This window comes from Lemur catta, chromosome 2 (genome assembly GCF_020740605.2).
Source record: "Lemur catta isolate mLemCat1 chromosome 2, mLemCat1.pri, whole genome shotgun sequence".
In the NCBI taxonomy this organism is placed as follows: Eukaryota; Metazoa; Chordata; class Mammalia; order Primates; family Lemuridae; genus Lemur; species Lemur catta.
This window is the reverse complement of record NC_059129.1, coordinates 48094235-48114632: the sequence shown is the minus strand read 5'-3', so window position 1 is coordinate 48114632 and position 20398 is coordinate 48094235. Positions and strand designations below refer to the sequence as shown.

The window sequence follows — 20398 nt, the reverse complement described above, 5'->3', positions numbered from 1 at the left end:
AATTTGAGTTGGTTTTCTACTGATTATTATTGAATTATAAGAATTCTTTACATATTTTGGATAAAATTCTTTTATCAGATATATATTTTTCAAATATTTCTTTCCAGTCTGTGGCTGGATTTTTTTTTTTATTTTCTTAATAGTGACTTTAAATAGCAGAAGATTTAAATTTTGATGAAGTACAATTTGTTAATTTTTTCTTTTATGGTTTGGGCCTTTTTGATCCTAAGAAATGTTTGCTTAACCCTCACCCAATAACACAATATTCTTTGTCTTCTTCTAGAATTTTTATAGATTTAACTCATGTTAAGGTCTGTGATCTATTTTGAGTTTATTTTTGTGTATAATATAAGAGTCAAGGTTCTTTTTTCTTTTTAGCATTTGAATATTCTAGCAACTGCTGGCTGAAAAGACAATTCTTTTCTTTCTTTCTTTCTTTTTTTTCCTTCTCTTTCTTTTTCTTTCTTTCTTTCTTTCTTTCTTTCTTTCTTTCTTTCTTTCTTTCTTTTTCTTTCTTTCTTTCTTTCTTTCTTTCTTTCCCTTTCTTTCCTTCCTTCATTTCCTTCCTTCGTTTCCTTCCTTCGTTTCCTTCCTTCCTTTCTTCCCTTCCTTCCTTCCTTCCTTCCCTCCCTCCCTCCCTCTCTCTCTCTCTCTCTTTCTTTCTTTTTGAGACAGAGTCTCACTCTGTTGCCCAGACTAGAGTGCCGTGGTGTCAGCCTAGCTCACAGCAACCTCAAATCCTGGGCTCCAGCAATCCTTCTGCCTCAGCCTCCTGAGTAGCTGAGACTACAGGCATGCGCCACCATGCCTGGCTAATTTTTTTCTATATATTTTTAGCTGTTCAGCTAATTTCTTTCTATTTTCAGTAGAGATGGGGTCTCGCTCTTGCTCAGACTGGTCTTGAACTCCTGAGCTCAAACAATCCACCCACCTCGGCCTTCCAGAGTGCTAGGATTACAGGTGTGAGCCACTGCACCTGGCCGACAATTCTTTTCTGATTGAATTACTTTGACATCTTTGTCAAAAATCAACTGACCATATATGTGGGGGTCTATTTCTGGACTCTATGCTATTCCATTATCTACAATCTATCCTTACACCAATACCACACTGTATTGATTACTACAGCTTTATCGTAAGCCTTGAAATCAGGTCATGTGAGTGCTCTAACTTTGTTTTTGAAAAATTAGTTTGGTTATTCTAAATTCCTTTGCATTTTCATTTAAATTTTATGATTCATTTCTAAATTTTGACAACAGAAAAAAAGCCCATTGAGATTTTTTTCACTGTTATTGCATTTGGAGAGAAATAACATCTTAACAATATTGAGTCTTCTGATCCATAAGCATGATTTACCTGTCCACTTATCTAGGGTTTCTTTCATTTCTCTCAGCACAGTTTTGTAGTTTCAGCATACAGATCTTAAACATAGTTTGTTACATTTATCCCTAAATATTTAGCTTTTGGATTCTATTTTAAATGGTATTTTAAAATTTCAATTTCCAATTGTTTTTTGTGAGCATAGAGAAACACAACTAATTATAAAATATGGTCCTTTTATTCTGTGACCTTGCTAACCTCATTTACTAGTTCTAATAACTTTTTCAAAGTTTCCAAAGTTGGTCATGTCATCTGTGTTCTTGTCCAAGCAGTAGGTATTTGATTTCCCCGCTTATTGCATCAGCTAGAACCTGTAGCGCTATGTTGAACAGAAGTGAAGTTGAATAGAGGTGAAAAAGACATCCTTTTTTTGTTCCTGATCTTGGGAAGGAACCATTCAGTCTTTTATCATTCAGTGTACTGTTAGCCATTGGTTTTTTTATAGATCCTCTTTACCAGAACGATAAAGTTCCTATTCCAAGTTTCATCACAAAATGGTGTTAAGTTTTGTCAAATGCTTTTTCTTCATTATTTAGATGACTGTATGGTTTGTTTGGTTTTTAGTCTAATATCGTAAATTATGTTGATCAGTCTTTGAATATTAACCCCACCTTCCATTCCTAGAATAAGAGCCCACTTGGACTTAATGTTATCCTTCTTATATACCGTTGGTTTTGGTGTGTTAAAATTTTACTAAGAAATTTGTGTCGGTTGGGCGCGGTGGCTCACGCTTGTAATCCTAGCACTTGGGAGGCCGAGGCGGGTGGGTCGTTTGAGCTCAGGAGTTCGAGACCAGCCTGAGCAAGAGCGAGACCCTGTCTCTACTAAAAATAGAAAGAAATGATCTGGACAGCTAAAAATATATATAGAAAAAATTAGCCGGGCATGGTGGCACATGCCTGTAGTCCCAGCTACTCAGGAGGCTGAGACAGTAGGATTGCTTGAGCCCAGGAGTTTGAGGTTGCTGTGAGCTAGGATGATGCCACGGCACTCACTCTAGCCCAGGCAACAGAGTGAGACTCTGTCTCAAAAAAAAAAAAAAAAAGAAATTTGTGTCAATGTTCCTGAGAAATATTGGTCAATAAATTTCTTTTCTTGTAATATCTTTTTCTGGTTTTAGTGTCAGAGTAATGCTGTCCTTATAAAACAGGTTGGGAAGTGGTTCTTTCAATCATATGTTTTATGTATTTTGGAAGCATTTGTGTACAATTGGTATTATTTGGTAAAATTTACCAGTGAAGTAATCCGGGCCTGAAGTTTTCTTTGTAGGAAGGTTTTAAACTATGAATTCAATTTCTTTAGCAGAAATGGGGCTATTCAGGATATCTATTTCTTCTTATATTTTAAATTGATGATTTCTAATTGTATACATTTATGAGGTACAAAATGATGTTATGATTTATGACCACAATGTGGAATAACTAAATCAAGCTAATTAACATACTCATCACCTCAAATGCTTAGCATTTTTTGTGGTAAAAATATTTGAAATTCACTCTCTTAGCAATTTTGAAATGTAATTGTACACTATTATTAACTGCATTCACCATGCCATGAGACATCTATTTCTTCCTGATGATGTTTGATAGTTTTTATCTTTCAAGAAATTTGTCCATTTCATCTACATTGTCAAATGTGTTTTTGTAAAGGTGTTTATAAGTCCCTTCTTGTTTTTTAATGTTGTAAGTTGTGTAGTGATGTTTCCTCTTTCATTCTTGACTGTGGTAATTTATGCCTTTTCTTTTTTTCTGATATCTCTGGTAAGAGATTTATCAGTTCTATTGATCTTTTCAAAGAACCATCTCTTGGTTTCATTGATTTTTTTTCTATTGCTGTTCTATTTTATGTTTCATTGATATCTGTTTTGATCATTATTTCTCACTTATGCTTACTTTGGGCTAAATTTGCTCTTCTTTTTCTAACTTATGAAGGAAGTAGTTTAGGTCATTCTTTTGAGACTTCTTTTTTTTTTTTTTTTTTTTTTTGAGACAGAGTCTCACTCTGTTGCCTGGGCTAGAGTGAGTGCCGTGGTGTCAGCCTAGCTCACAGCAACCTCAAACTCCTGGGCTTAAGTGATCCTACTGCCTCAGCCTCCCGAATAGCTGGGACTACAGGCATGTGCCACCATGCCCGGCTAATTTTTTTCTATATATATTTTTAGTTGGCCAGATAATGTCTATTTTTTAGTAGAGACGGGGGTCTCACTATTGCTCAGGCTGGTCTCGAACTCCTGACCTCGAGCAATCCACCCACCTCGGCCTCCCAGAGTGCTAGGATTACAGGCATGAGCCACTGCGCCCGGCCTCTTTTGAGACTTCTTTTCTAACACAGACATAAAATGCTATTGAAAATTGTTTTATGGCCCTAATGTCTTAGAAAACGTTTTCTGTGCTCTTGAAAAGAATGTACACTCTGTTGTTTTGGGGTGGCACATTCTATATCTGTGAATTAGGTATTGATAGTGTTGTTAAAATCTTTTACATATTAATACTTACTAATTTTGTCTATTTGTTCCATCAATTATTGACAGAGAGTATTGCCACCTTTACTATAACTGTGAACTTGTCTATCGGTTTCTGCTGTTCTTTGACGCTCCTCTCTGTGCAAATTCCTCCTGTCTGGTGCTCTGCCCTGCAAATTCTAGCCATCTTGGCCTCCCCAAAATCAATCTCTGCCTCCTCATTTTGGTGAGACAGCCAGTTATGTTTGATTTTTCCCTCCCTGAGCTGCCACTAGAAACTGCCTGCAGACAGTAAGCTGGTGCAATCACCTCACCAAGTTTCACGTCTCTCAGTGATTTCAGTCCTGTGCTGCCTGTTGTCCAATGTCTGGAAAACATGGTTTCAATTTGCATTTCCCTGATGATTCATGAAGTTGAGCATTTTTTCATATGTTTATTGGCCATTTGTCTATCCTTTTTTGAAAAGCTTCTGTTCATGTCTTTTGCCTACTTTTTAATGGCTTTTTTTCTCACTGATTTGCTTGAGTTTTTTGTAGACTCTGGTTATTAGCCCTTTATTGGATGTATATCTTGCAAATATTTTCTCCCATTCTGTAGGCTGTCTGTTTGCTTTGTTGATTATTTCCTTAGTCCCATTTATTTATTTTTGTTGTTGCTGTGATTGCCATTGGGGTCTGCTTCATAAATTCTTTGCCTAGACCAATATCTAGAAGAGTTTTTCCAACATTTTCTTCTAGCACTCTTATGGTTTCATGCCTTACATTTAAGTCTCTTATCCATCTTGAATTAATGAGTGGTGAAAGATATGGATTCCATTTCATTCTTTTGCATGTGGCTATCCAATTCTCCCAGCACCATTTATTGAATAGGGCTTCTTTTCCCCAGTGTATGTTGTTGTCTGCTTTGTCAAAGATCAGTTGGCTGTATGAGAATGGTTTTATATCTGAGTTCTCTGTTCTGTTCCATTGGTCTATGTCTCTGTTCTTGTGTCAGTACCATGCTGTTTTGGTTACTATAGCCTTGTAGTATAGTTTGAAGTCTAGTAAATTGATGGCTCCCAATTCGTTCTTTTTGCTTAAGATTGCGTTCACTATTTGGGCTGTTTTCTAGTTCCAAATGAAGCATAGAATTATGTTTTCTAGATCTGTGAAATATGAAGTTGGTACTTTGAGGGGGATTTCATTGAATCTGTAAATTACTTTGGGTAGCGTAGACATTTTAACAATGTTGCTTCCACTGATCCATGAGCATGATATATTTTTCCACTTGTTTGTATCATCTGTGATTTCTTTCTTCAGTGTTCCTTAGTCTTCTTTGTAGAGATCTTTCACATCCTCGGTGAAGTATATTCCTAGGTATTTTATTTTCTTTGTGGCTATTGTGAATGGTATTGAATCTTTGATTTGACTCTCAGCTTGACTGTTATTGTGTATAGAAATGCTCCTGATTTGTGTACACTGATTTTGTAAAACCTGAGATTTTTATGAATGTATTTGTCAATTCCAGGAGTCTCTTGGTGGAGTCTTGGGGTTTTCTAGATATAAGATCATATCATCAGCAAAAATCAATAGTTTGACCTCCTCTTTTCCAATTTGGATACCCTTTATTTCAGGGAAATGCAAATTAAAACCATAATGAGGTATCACCTTACCCCAGTTGGAATGGCTCTTATTAAAAAGCCCCAAAACAGTAGATGTTGGCATGGATGCAGAGAGAAAGGAACACTTATACACTGTTGGTGGGACTGCAAATTAGTACAACCTCTGCGGAAAACAGTGTGGAGATTCCTCAAAGAACTAAAAGCAGACTTACCATTGGATCCAGCAATCCCACGACTGGGTATATAGCCAAAGGAAAAGAAGTCATTTTATTAAAAAGACACCTGCACTTAAATGTTTATTGCAGCACAATTCACAATTGCAAAGATGTGGAATCAACCCAAGTGCCCATCAATTCATGAGTGGATTAACAAAATGTGGTATATGTATACTATGGAATACTATTCAGCCACCCACGAGGAAGGACGAATTAACACCTTTTGTGACAATTTGGATGGCACAGGAGACCATTATCCTAAGTGAAGTATCTAAGGAATGGAAAAACAAACACCACATGTACTCGATATTAAATTGGAACTAACCAATGAGCACACACATGCACACAGGAAAGTAAAACCCAGTGGAAATCAAGCAGGGGGTAGGGAGGAGGAGGGGATGGTCAAAAACCTACCTAATGGGTACAATGAACACTATCTGGGTGATGGGCACTCTTATAACCCTGACTCAAGCATACCAAAAGTGATATATATAACCAAAAACATTTGTACCCCCACAATGTTTTGAAATGATAAAAAAACTTTGTTTCATACATTTTATCCAGTTTTATAGCTTTCCAAGGTAATAAGTTAAACCCAGTCCCTATTACTCCAGCATGTCTTCTTATTTAATTTTAAATCTAATAATGAAGTCTTCTCCAAAGATGTTAATATCCGTGCCAAAAAATAAAAAAGGATGCATGAAGGGTGAGCTAAGGAAGGTCTGGCCAGAAGTCATCTGAAGTAGGTATGTTAGAGCCCTACATAACCACAAAATACGTAATGTCTTGGTTCACTGCTCAGAAGAATTAATTTCATCAAAAGTAGTTATTTAGGGTAGCAAGACTGGATGCCTGCAACCTCTCAATATTGTTTAATCCACAAACCATTTCAGATGCCCCTGATGAAGGAACATTGACATCTGCATTAAAAACAAGAAAACACCATCATCTAAACTTATAGAACCAATGTGAGCTACTTGAAAGAAAATGCCAGAAACATCAGTGCACCACTCTTTTAAGAAACGTAGCAACATATACTTTTGGTGGCACAGAAGGTCGGTGTTTTATTGGCATCATGACTGGGTCCCATCTCAATCCCCTAACCAGGGCTTCCTCACGGCTGGCAAACTGCTGCCGACGGACTTGTGCTTTCTGGGAACGCGGGGCCCTGCCGGGCCTCTGAGGACGGCCCGCGTGGCGGGCGGCAGCGTGACCTTCCATCACGATACAGCTCTGGGTTGCTCCGAAGGCAGCTCCGTGGAGGAGCCTGGCTCTGGATTCTAAGAGAATTCCTATCTAGATCTAAGGATTTATTTAATTGTTTACATTTTGAGTTAGAGTTCCCTTTTGTCATCTCAAGCCGTTAGTAGCAGCCAATAACATGCTGTTGAATTATCGGTCATCCTGGTTAAAAGACGGCCGGCTGAAAACATTCATTTATCTCAGTCCCTTCATAAAGGCCCTTTCAAACACTGACTTTCACTTAATCCCCACTTTCAGTATGATTCTCCCACCACCCTCAAATGTGTCTGCTGTCCCCCAAGTCTAGGAGATCCTCTGTTTTACACTCTCCAAATAATAACTCCTTGGCCTTTTGCCAGCATGGGGCAGGTGCGGCGGCCTAGCAGGAGGGCTTTGCCTTAAACAGACTTACAGCCAGCCCTCTGGTTTTTAGTTCCCCTCTGCCCCAGTGTCCCCTTCCTGAGCCCTTTGAAGGTTCTGTGAGGGACACTGAGTGGCTTCTCAACTCTCCCCACTGCCAGTTCAGGACTCACCTCTGCCCAGTGTGCCAAATCAACTGTCACTTACCTTTCTGCTTTCTTGCTTTCAAAATTTTGTTATTGCTGTCTACTCTCCTGCTCTATTTATCCTTTTGACAAACAACAACAAAATCTTTACTGTTTTAGTGTTTTCAGGAAGAAACAGAGGTAAATATAATTTTGGGGAAGCAAGTTTTTTTCATCTCTGGGACTTAGAAAAATTGGGTCCAGGGCTCCCGATAAAAGCACCAAGTTCAAGGGCTCAGGTGAGCTGAGCCCTGTCATACACGGATGGCAGGGGCTAAAGTGACAGCGCTGGACCTTGAGGAATCTGCTATATGGAAGTAGGGACCCAACCGCTTGGTCCATCATCTACTCATTCTGGCATGTCCAACAGGGGAGCGGTGGGACTCATCTGTGACACGTGTATTGCCACACTTTGCATCGAGAATCCACGTTCTCTAAGCTGCTACCTTTCTTCTTCAAGCACGAGAAAGTAGATGATGTAAGAGGCATCGCTAACTTATTTATGTGAGATTTTAGTTACCGAGGCCATTCTAAAAAGAGGAGAATTCAGGAGTATCGATACCAGTTCCTGGCACAGCTAATACATAAAATTCCACTATTTTTAAAATATATGCCCTTTTAAAATGGTATTAACAATTATGTTACTCATAATTGGTTTAATATTTGCCCATAAAAGAGTTTATGGAAGTTTATACTTTTTCCCATTTCATTTTCATTTTCATTTTTCATTTCATTGAAGATAGAATTCAGTGTACTTACCATAATCAGTAACAAAAAATTCATACATAGTTTGATTCGTGCCTTTAGGTATTTCTGGTAAGTCTAACTTGCTGTCATGATTTCGTAAAAAGACTTCAAATTTTTCTCTGCTGTCCAATTCTAGAGGGGCTCCTAAACTCCACATTAGGGCAAATACAAATAATTTATGAAGATGTTCGACATTTGAAATACCACCTTCTTCTTTGGAGGGAATTAGACCTTCCAGAAGATTGAGAGACTAGAATTTTAAAAAAATAAAATAGATTTTTAAATTTAAGATTTTTAAAATAAAAAATTTAAATAATAAAATTAAAAGGAGGAGGGAAAGAGAGAAGAAAACAGATATATCTCAAGCTATTGCTTGATCACTGTCCCACAGACAACGGTATTTGGAAGAAAGGCCAGCCACTCTGCTTTAGACAGGCTGCGTGGTCAAGCAGAAAGGACGCTAAACCGGGAATCTGCATGTGTGCTTTCTACGCCCAGCTCGGGCCACTGACTTCTCTGAGTCTCAGTTTCCTAATCAGAAAAGCAAAAGGCCTAGTTTATATGTTTGCTAAGGTAGCTTCTGGTTCTAAAGTTTTATTATCCAAATTTTCCAGATGAAATATTCTATTTCTTTGTAACATTTTACAAAATTTAGCAAGCTGTGGCCCTCCAGGGGCCAGCCACCTCTTTGGTAAACAAAATTTTATTGGAACACAGTCACACTCATTCTTTTAGGCATTGTCTCTAGCTTGCTTTTGTGTTACAAAAGCAAAGTTGAATGGTTGAGATAGAAAGTTGTAAAAAGCCTAAAATATTTACTATCTAGTTCTTCAAGAAAAAGTGTACCAACTCCCTACAGCATCAGAAAGAAATGTATACTACAGCGAGACATCCTCAGTCTTCCAAAACAAAATTATTTCAGGATCAAATTTTCTCTATGTATTTTAAAGTAATTACTAAATAATTCACTGATTTGGACCTTATATACTATTTCTAACCTACCCACCCTCACTGATTGACTTCCCTTACACTGAGAATCAAAGTACTAGAATGGATCACCTAAACACCAAAATTGGGAGAGCCCTTAAAATTCTATTATAATATTAGTTCCAGGAGTTTTTTCCCCCAAAAAACGAGTGAGGAAAACTGAGTGGGAGAAAAAAAAAATGCTACAAACTACTTCTCAGAGATTTTTATTTAAAGGTTTTCCCTATCTGATATATACTAAATTTGCAAAGCCAAGATTGCCACCCAAGTTTTCCTGACTGCCACAAGCTCCTTTTTCACTTTTCTGTAAAACTACTAGTTTTACTTATTTACTTTCTCAACTGTCATTATTGGACAGACTTTCTGGGACAGCTTACTAAACTTGATAGTGGAAAGAGTTCATTCCTCTTCCCCAAACAACAGCCTCTAGGAGGTGAAAATAATAAAACAGGACAATAAGGTCATTAATATAATCTTTAACAGGAATCAAACTTCTCAGAGATTTCGTAGCCATATTATAAAAAGATTTCTATGGACTGCATCAATTTTCTATTTCAGATGCCTGTAAACTGCAACAGAGTGGGGAAAAAAAATCTCAAAATCTAAGTAGTGAATGTACCAAAAAAAAAAATCTTACTTGCATAATATAGTTGCACTCTAAGAGCTGCATTTTGGGATTGAGGTTTAGTTTCATATATGTGTATGCAGCTTCAAATATTTTATCATACAAACTCAGGAATACAGGAGCTTCCTGTGCAGTGCGTTTCTTCAACCAGGCCTGCAGCAAAGAAACAGAATTTCTGTTTATTACGAAAGTGAAACATAGAAAGACCCTGAGTGGTGCATCAGTCCCTCTTCCCCACCTGCAATATTGGCCTCCAGCTGAGGGCAGAGCTGCTGATATAGACCATGCCCATCCTAGAAACCGTGGCAGGAGAGGCGTTCTCAATATTGTGGACTTCGAACAGAAGCTTACAGCTGGGGGCCATGGGAATGCGATCTCCATTTGCTAAAGTGAGGGTTTTATTGTCGTCCAACACGGAATTTAAATTCTCAATCCAAATGGCATCCACGGGGCCATCTAAAATGAGGAAAATGTTTTCACCTGCAAATAATTAGAACAGAAAATCACTTTTCATCTGCAAATAATTAAAACAGAAAATGAAACAGATATTGTCTTATTAATAAATTAGCAGGAAAAAAGTGACCACAGAGGAAGGTTTGTAGGTGCCTTTTTTAGCCTTTAATGTTTTCCTCCACAGAGTAGAAAAAATCCCATCCGTCCAGTCGTTGGTAGCCGTGTCCAGTCTGCCAAACATCTGAGGCGCGGTGATAGCTTTTGGATTCATTCGCATCTCTCTATGGGGCCGTCCACACTCTGTTTGCGCCTTCATCAGAATCGTTATCACAGTGGTCTTCCCAGAACCGCTGGGCCCAAGAGTCATCAAGCCATGCCGTACCAGCGATGTCTCATACAACTATGCAATTAAACAATAAATTGAAAAATGTAATTTATGAGTCTCTAGGTGACATTCATAGTAGTTAGCTGAAATTTAAAAGGCTTTAAATAAGCTCTTCATTAAAGTAACGATTTCACTATTTAAAAGTTGTGAAAATGTTCTGTGTTTTGCTAGATGCACATACCAAATTAGCACATTACAAAATGAGATAAGTGACAAAGTGATGACAATGTGGAACTTGAATTACATGCTGAGAATAATTAACTCAGGATTCAGTTTGTGTTTCTCAAACGACTATTCCCGGTGATTCTGGTTTGCTGTCACATAACCAGCAGTCGGTCCACGCCGAGACCTCCTCTGCATCTAATGTGGCGATATCGCCCCCTCGTGGTGGGAAGCAACAATGCAGAGCATCGCAACGAAGAGCCAAGTTTCACGCGGGCTTCTGGTTCCCCAGAAGTGCATCTGGAATGAGGATTCTCGTGCAAGTGATTTATTCAGGGGGTGCTCCTGGGAGAAACCAATAAGGGAGTGGGCAAGCAGGAGAGGAACGGGAAGAAGCCAAGCAAGGTATGACTGAGGACAAAGTCCTGTAGAGCAGGGGTTCCCTAACTATGTTGAGTTGTATAATTATTTCATTATACATTACAATGTAATAGTAACAGAATAGAGTGTACAATAAATGTAATGCGCTTGAATCATCCCGAAACCATCCCCCCACCCCGGTCCTGGTCTGTGGAAAAATTGTCTTCCATGAAAACAGTTCCTGGTGCCAAAAAGGTTGGGAACTGCTGCACTTCTACAGTTCTTGGCCATCAGATAGCGTCCAGTAGACCTAAGCCTGATCCTATGGGAGACTCTGGAACGTAAGTTACCTCAGTGTCTGTTGCCCCTGGAAGCAGGGGAGCTTGACTTTCCTACCCCATCACCTATCAGCCCTTCACTAAGGAGCAGGTGGGTTTGGGGAGGGTGGGAAATAACCCCCCGGCACTGCCCGCTCGTTGTGCCTGCCTGCAGTCCTCCTTTCACCACCAGCACACACAAGCCAGGGAGGAGAAACACAGAAACGGCAGAGGGGATTCAAAGAGACACACTAAGAGCATGGACAGTGCTGTTACAACATCCTGTCTACAGTTCCCTTAACAAAAAAATGACAACAAAAAAAATCTCTCAATTTGGAGAAGAAAGCTTGCTTTCTTACAAAGGGTCACAGCCTGCAGGCTGGCCATCCTGACAGGTTGGGAAGCACAGCCTCTGGCAGAGAAGGAAAAGCAGGCACTTCAAGGGAGTGGAGGGGGGAACAGGAATTTATGCTGAAAGGGTTGGCCAAGTATACATATTCAACAGGTAGGAGGGGCTATGAATATTCACAAAGGGGAGATATGCATATGCACAAGCAAACATGCATGTCACATGCAACTCATTTTCACTTTGGAGTGGAGACTTAACATTTAAATGCATTACAATTAGGCACTATATGTCAAAGGGTGAAGCAGGGACACAAGGGCACTCAAGTGTGCAGCCTCTGTAAATCAGCCAGAACCAGTCCATGGTTGATGGTCTCTTAACAAGAGAAAGTTACTGAAATCAGTCTCTTGTCCTATCAAAGCTGTAGTTATGGCCTGTGGAATGGTGGGGGGAGGGAGGCAGGTGTCAGTTGGTCAGCACATGGTGGTCAGCGTGCTGCAATTGTTTCAACATTGCTTATCTCCAGGCTAGTGCTTGTTTAACCTTGTGGCAGTTAGAACACAGTTTATTCTTTAACTGTAGGGTTGACTCAACCCTTGCCTGGCATGGCCTTAGGTCCTGTTTATAATTTGGTATCTTATTGTCACGAACAGTCAATTCCATCAGTTTTATGATCACTATCTTAACAAAAATAAGAAGTCAAATGTCTTGCAGCTGTTCAGAGGTAGAATCTGAGTTATTCTCCTAATATTTTGGATAGAAATGTATTACTATGTAACCCAGAGTTTAAAAGCAAGAGGCACTGGCCATGACATTATGTTCAAGAGCAATATTATTGACATCAACAAAGAACACAAAATTCTAGTCCCCACCCATTGAGATGACTAAGATTTTAGTATTTGGTATATTGTATGCATAACATACATATTTTCCCTGAATTTTTTAAAAAAATACTTAAAATGGTTTTCAATACACAGATGGAAAATATTTAAACCTTTCCCCATGTGCCTATTTCTTTGTAAGGTTTGGACATATGTCTCATATACTTGCACATCTTATAATCTGGCAAGAACAGTAAGTTAAAATAAGAATCGTTATTTTTCAAACAGTTTTTAACACTCTCCACAATTTCAGCTCCTTCATTTTCCAAAAGCCCTGGAAAATACTCTGAAAGCATCAAGCTCATAGAGATTTAATCTTGTGTTCCTGCTATAGGTTCTTGACTCTGCTGATAAAATTGTCGGGAGGTTATCTATCACAAGGATGAAATGTGAGGGACAAAAAGACACTAACAGACACAGGCAAAGGACTTAAGCTGCAGTGTAGGTGAAGGATAGGGCATGTCCACACACGAAGCAGGAGCAAAGTGCAGCACTCCCCAAGTCCTCAGGCTCCGTGCCCCACTAAGGCACCCAGGTGTGGGCAATACTGTCAGACTGGTGCAAGAGGCCAGTTAGTTTGTTCCATCTCACAGGGTTTTTATATCCTACTATCCCATCCCAACCTTCTCACCAGCTGTAACAGATTACTGCTTGATGACCATGAGGCAGGGTAAATCCAACTATCCCTCTATGATAAAAACACACCCCTGAGGGCTCCTCTTGCAATGATGCACGTATGTGGTGTTTCCACTTAGTTTCAGCATTTATATCAAGTGAGAATAATAGCATGAGTTGTTCTATTCAAATGGTGATCTTTAACACACTCACACCGTTATACTGACAAAAGATGAAAATTTCTTTACCTGCACAAGTTTCAGGTTCCAGGGTGGATGGTTAATCAAACCTTCCATCTGAACCTGGTTGGCTACTGCAGTTTGCAGTTCCGCGTAAGTACTACTATCCAGTTGCAGCCCTGGAAACAGGTCATTGATCAAGCTGAGGAACAGGGGTTCGTCTTCATCAACCTAAGGCGGCATAGGTTAACACAAACTCACTCATTCCGTCAACAAACATTTATCAGCTAGCCAGGGTCTGCACAGCGCTTATCACTTCATGCCCAGAGAATCATTTGTCACTCTCCTAATCAGTCTTGCATCCTCTTGTACTTTCTCCTGAGCACCACCACCGAATCCACATTGTACCCAAAGTTCCACACCTTCTACAATCCAGCCTTAATCTACAGTGCCAAGGTCTGATCTCATTACTTTATCATATGAATGCTCTGCTTCTCACGGACCAGCATGTGCATTAACCTTACAAATGGCTATTTATAGTCCCAACCCCATGAGAATGGAGTAGTCATATTTAATTGTTTTAAATTGGGGGAAAAAATTGCATAACTTCATCCAACATTGGCTGGGAAACGCCATCAGGGCAGTGTTTTCAGCCTTTCATATAAGCAGCAGGTTTGAGTAAACTGACTCTAATCCTTATCTGCTATGTCTTTAATACATAGATTGCCCCATTCCCAACCTCTTACCCCCTCTGATTTCTCCTTATTCTCTAGGACTTCCCTGATGCTTTCTTGAGTACTTATCTAGGAGTTTCAAGAATAACATTATTTAAGGGAGGCAGTGAGGTGTACTGGAAGGAGCAGAGGATTTGATGTCAGAAAGTCTTCCAGGCTTTTGTTCCAGCTTCTGAGCTGACTGTGATCACGGATGAGTCCTCCAACCCCTTGAGTCTAGTTCCTCCGTAAGTAAAATAACAATAAGCAAACTAGCCATCCGTATCCCAGAGTTGCTGTGAGGCTCAAATAAGACAACATGCCTGAAAAGGCTTTGTGATATAATTGTAATGAATTCTACAGATGTTACTTGTTTATGTAACTAGAACGTGAGCTTCCAAAGAACCATTTCTTCCTCAGCCTTGTAGCCCAGGGCATGGGCACAACATGAGGCCAGTAGAAGCCCCTGAACACAACAAACACCACGTGAGCCTACCCATCAGCCAGCTCCAAACCACCTGGCTGTACCCGTGACAAGCACAAGAGCTGAGAGATAATTCTCACAACTTCCACAGCTAAGTTTTAGTGCACCTTTGGACAACAGGAATGTGTTGTTTTGGAAGAGACATACCTGAGATAAGCTAGTCATATACAAAGAAAGCAAAACATTCTCATGGTTCCCTATGAATCCAGATCTTCATGTTTAGAGTTTGTGTCACACTATGAATAACGGTAGAGAACTAGGTTGAATTTTGGAGCTGAAACCCACTGATGACCTGTTTTATTACACACAGCTGATAAGAGGAGGCACTTGGCCAGGCACGGTGGCTCACTCCTGTAATCCCAGCACTTTGTAAGGCCTAAGCGGGAGAATCACTGGAGCCCAGGAGTTTGAGATTGCAGTGAGCTATGATGACGCCACTGCACTCCAGCCCTGGGCAATAGAGCAAGACTGTCTCAAAAAAAAAAAAAAAAGGAGGCACTTCCAGCCCTTATTGGTCGTACAGGGTCATAGGGTCTTTTGCCACCTTCTGGAAGCATAATGGCAGCTTCGCACACCCAATATCCCTGCAATTATTAGTGCTCACAGCTCAACATGAGCCAACCCCCACTTGTCAGCTGGATAGAAAGAAACCAGGTCAAAGTTTTGGAAGAGAAGTGAATTCAGAGGAGAAAGATACCAATTTAGAAAGGTTCATATCTCTTAGTCCTCTCATGACAGTGCTTAATTCACTATCTTCTGGTCTGGCTCTTTTTTGAGATCCAAGTGTCCTCAATACAGATAGAATGTTTCTCAACCCAAAGTCATAATGAACCTAAGATTGGAAAAGAGGGCAAAAATATTATTTAATTGAAAAACAAAATGTAGACTCACTCTACACCTATGATATTCTGATACTTATATACCAGAGTTTTGGAGTGGGTGAGCTGCAGACTTTTATTAGCTCAATTCTCCTGCCTTTCCTTTGCCTGAAAAATGATCATTCCATTGGAAAAACCAAGCTATATGATATAGTATTCACACCTTAAATATCTTCTGAGAATAATACAGTCTGAGCAAAACACAATAGATTTTAAATGTATAACCAGCAGGTTACATACTGTATATATGATTCCATTTACATAACATCCTTGAAATAAAATTATAGAGATGGAGAAAAGGCCAGTGGCTGCAGCAGGTTGGAGATTAGGGAGAAAGGTGGGTGTGGCTATAAAGGGTGGCATGAGGGAAACCTGCAGTGATGAAACAGTTCTGTATCTTGACTGCAGTGGGGATTGCATGAATCTACACATGTCCCATAATTCCACAGAACTACACACACACATACACGTGTGCATGTATAAGTGGTAAAACATTAATGAACTCTGTGGATTGTTCCAGTGTCAATTTTCTGGTTTAGTCATTGTACTACGGTTATTAGATGTCAACATTGGCGGAGGCAACGTGAAAGTTATACACCAACCTTGTATATTTCTTTGCAACTTCCTGTGAATCTACAGTTATTTCAGAATCAAAAGGTTTTAAAAATACATAACACCAAGAGGTCAAATTACTTATAAATACATTTTAGAAAAGAGTCACTGAGATTTTTTTCCTTAACTCACTGAATAGCGTTTATCAAGGTAAAATTGCAAAGCAAAAAACCAAATTCTATAGCTAGGGTAAAAATGAATATATAAACTTACCTGTTTAGTAAGTTGCTCTTCACAGAGTTTGTAAAGAACATAAAATTTTTGAGCCAAGATAACATTTTCAAGAAAACCACAGCTTGCAAGTTTAACTCTCATAATGATCTGAAAATTAATATAGTGAAATTTTTTCAAGAACTTTAGTGAAAAGCAGTAAAGAATGTAAATTATATTATGCTTTTAAATCCTGGTGCATACCTGTCTGTCAGGAACCATCATAGCAACAGTTCTAAACAGGATTTTTAAGTTTTCTGGTAGTTCCTGGCGCCCAGCATATCCAGGGTTCTACAAATTAAAATATATTTAACTTTTAATTGTTGATATAATCTTCATTTCCTCAATACAAATAGATTTCAAACCATCAGTTCAGGTGGTATTAAAAAATATTAGATTCATAAAATGTCCTTGTTTTCTCAAAAATGTGTATTGGACCATCCATATTCATTAATGTTCACATCATTCCCTTTTATACTTTCCACTTTCATTATAGCAATAAAGTCACATACACAATTTTTGTGTAGCAAAAATTAAGCATCTGTGTGTCTACTGGCTTAAAAAATAGAAAAGAAAATGAGAGAATAGAAGAGAAAACAGGATAAATACCTAGATAATTATGGTCTAAGATATGTTATTGATTGAAAAAGGAAAAAAAAACCTCAGGATTTTATACTGATCAGCCTACTGAGGTGTTTTTTATTTCATCTCTTCAATTATTCTTTGCAGTCATAGTTATAGAGTTCTTTGGATGACAAAAACCCATGGTGAAGGGAAATAAAGAAGCAAATGACACAAAAAATATTGAAAAGGAAAAAAGTAGAGGTGGAAAGGAAACTAAGGCCTCCTACGATAGGTCTGACCCAAAAGTCCCAAAGGAAAGGTTGGAAGTTCAAAGACAAGCAAGGCAAACAAGGGTCAGTTATTTTAGGCAAGTTCACTGAGAAACCTTCAGTGCCATGAACATTTACTGGGCACTGTTAATAGGCCAGATCCTTTAGTAGGTGCTGGAAACAAAGACTGCTGGTTGCCTCTCAATACTCCTGCCTTAGCCACAGAACCCAAGCTGCAAGCTGGGCACATCACCTCCACATTAAAAACTACATTTCCCAGCCTGCCTTGCAGCTGCTATGATTAAATTCTACTCAATGTGATGAAAAGGGACACATTGTATGAAATATCCTTTGACATTTCTTTGAAGGAAGTTGATTCAATCAACAGGATGCACCAAAATAGAGAAGCTTTCTGTAGCATCCTGGGTCACAAGGTGACCCTGAAGATGGAATGCGTGATGGAGTGGAACCAGAGGATGATCTTAAGAGAATAAACCTTTATATGTTAAGCTGTGGTTCTTTTGTGTCTCAGTTATTCACAGCTTAGTGCAATATCTAGTTGCTATTTCCAATATTATCCTTAATCCAGGGAGAATGTTAAACTTCTTTTAAATTCTTCTAGGCCAAATTGGCCGGGCATGGTGGTGCATGCCTGTAGTCCCAGCTACTGGGGAGGCTGAGGCAGTAGGATCGCTTAAGCCCAGGAGTTTGAAGTTGCTGTGAGCTAGGCTGACGCCACAGCACTCACTCTAGCCTGGGCAACACAGCAAGACTCTGTCTCAAAAAAAAAATCTTCTAGGCCATGGCTTCATGCTGATTAAATTTCTTCATCCCATTTCCTGAGTTATAACCAATCACTTTTGGATTATTAGTATTATTATTTTCCCCTCACTGCTTTAATGGATGTTTGCTTACAATAAAGTTTATCAGAAACACTTCTGATTTTGCTTCCTATAATTTATCTTTGTCCACTGGGACATTTGAAACTCAGAGTACTTTGTGTTATTTTGCAACTTGAAGATTTAACTGTATAAATAATACATCAAAACGTTAAAACTGGTTCAACATGAACTTCATTTCCCTAATTCATAGAAACTCCTGTTTATTCATGCCTTTGATTTTGTGTCTTTACAATACAGAATCTCAGAGCTCTGCCCTCAATCATACAGTAACTGAATTTGTGGCAGTTCTTTGGTATAGGAGCTTGTTAAATTATTTTGGAATTTTAAGTCATTCCCTTTTAGTCAGTGTCAGAGATAAAAACAAGCATAGAGGTTAAGCAGTCAGGTCTTGATGTTAGAGAGACAATAATCTCTTTCCCTTACTGGTTGTATGACTTGAGCAAGCTTTTAAGTCTCCCTGAGCCTCAGGTAGCTCAGCTATAGAGTATCCGCCTCATAGGCTATCACAGCCATAAGATGACATAATGAACATGTGAGAATCATTAGTGTTACCAACCAAATAGTTCAGGTTCTTCCTCCTTCCAGCTACCTGACAGGACCATACTTCCCCACGCTCTTGAAGTTAGGTGTGGCCATGACACTTGCTTTGGCCAATGACTTGTTACTTGTGTCACTTCTGGGAAGAAACTCTAAGAACCAGAGCATGATTCTTCATGTTCTATTTTCCTTCTGCTACAGCATCCAGAAATGACTGAGACAGACGGTAGTTACCTTGTCAGCCCGAGTACCAGAGTAATGACATGTAAAGCAGCCCGGCCTCCCTGCCCCTACCCCAGTTAACCCACGGTGGACATGCGGCATGAGGGAGAAATAAATCTTTGTGATTTTAAGCAATTCAGATTTGGGGATTGTGTTACTGCACGATAGCACGAGGTATGCCGTTCGATACAGTACGTAAAACATTTAGCCCCTACCTTACACATACTAAGTGCTCAATAAACAATAGCGATTATTATCATTAACATATTATAATTTTATCTTCTGTCTGAGCTATATTTGCTACTCAAAAAAATCATACATTGGAGGGAGGGAGGGACAGAGAGAACATAAAAAAATCATACAATAAGAGAGAATGGCTCATGACTTCTGGATAGTCAATCATTTACCCACTAATATATGCTTACTTTAAGTCTGTAACAATTAAAATAATTGAATTGCATTTCAAGCCTGTGTTCTCACCATTGTTAAGAAGATTCCAAATTCTGGATTTAAATCAACACAATCACCATCAGAAAAAATGAACTGTTTTTTTCTCTCTTTTCTTGCTGTCAAAACAATATAAATTTGTTGCGCCGCCACTGACAGCACAGGCAATTCAATTCTGTTAAACTCATCAAAACAGCCCCAGGAACCTGACTGTGCAAGACCTGGCATGAAAAACAGTTAATTTGTAAAGTTTTACTCTGTACCATACCTTCCTGATAGCATTCACTTCTCCAAAGTGCTCCCAAACAATTATATATTGAAACAATTTATGTAAACTCTATCTGGCTGTTTATAAAGACATATTTAATTCTAGTGATAAAGAAAGGTTTAATTATTTGTATATCACCACCAAAACCATGAAAATAGCACACTGCCAAAATAAAAGTATAGGTACCCAGGGATGCTGAAGGGTGACAAAATTTGGTCCAGTCTGAAAATGCCACCTTCAGTGGGGATGGGGGTGGACGGAGCCATAGTGTTTGGGGAAACGGACAAAATAAGGAATGCCTCATCTGGGCCAGCTCTCTCTGTTCCCTTTTTATTGCAATGAGATAGAAATGTCAGGATGCAGGGTGAGACAGAGAATGGCCAAAGGGATTTTTATTTCTTACAGAACCCAGCAGAAAGAAAGACCTGGATATTGTGAACATTGCTCCTGTTTAATTTCTAAGGATGAAAACACCTTCATTGCCTTCAGCTATACGAAAGGCTTGCCCCCACCCTCAGTCCTTCTCTCTTCTTTGGGAACTGCCATTATACACATGTATATATATACACATATATATTCATATATCCCTATGTCTCTTACGTTTTTCTGTCAAACTTTCCATCTCTTTGTCTTTTTGCAATGTATTCTCTTGGCTAAATATTCCAACTCAAGAGGGGCTTTTTTTTTTAAATTTACATTTTCAATTTCCAAGAACTCCAATTGTTATTTTCTCATAATAGCCTGTTTTTCTTTAATTGGTTGAATGTGGTATTCTTGAATCTCCGTAGCTAT

General features: G+C 39.0%; 1 protein-coding gene across 1 annotated transcript in view; it reads right to left on the bottom strand.

Moving 5' to 3' along the window:
* The window catches only part of DNAH8 (dynein axonemal heavy chain 8), a 286065-nt gene that overhangs the window by 134984 nt on the left and 130683 nt on the right, over nucleotides 1–20398 (bottom strand). Inside the window, 9 exon segments of the mRNA XM_045542103.1 lie at nucleotides 8203–8440; nucleotides 9815–9955; nucleotides 10041–10282; nucleotides 10409–10655; nucleotides 13570–13731; nucleotides 15395–15529; nucleotides 16401–16508; nucleotides 16602–16688; nucleotides 19372–19559. Coding sequence (XP_045398059.1) covers nucleotides 8203–8440; nucleotides 9815–9955; nucleotides 10041–10282; nucleotides 10409–10655; nucleotides 13570–13731; nucleotides 15395–15529; nucleotides 16401–16508; nucleotides 16602–16688; nucleotides 19372–19559 — 1548 coding nt within the window.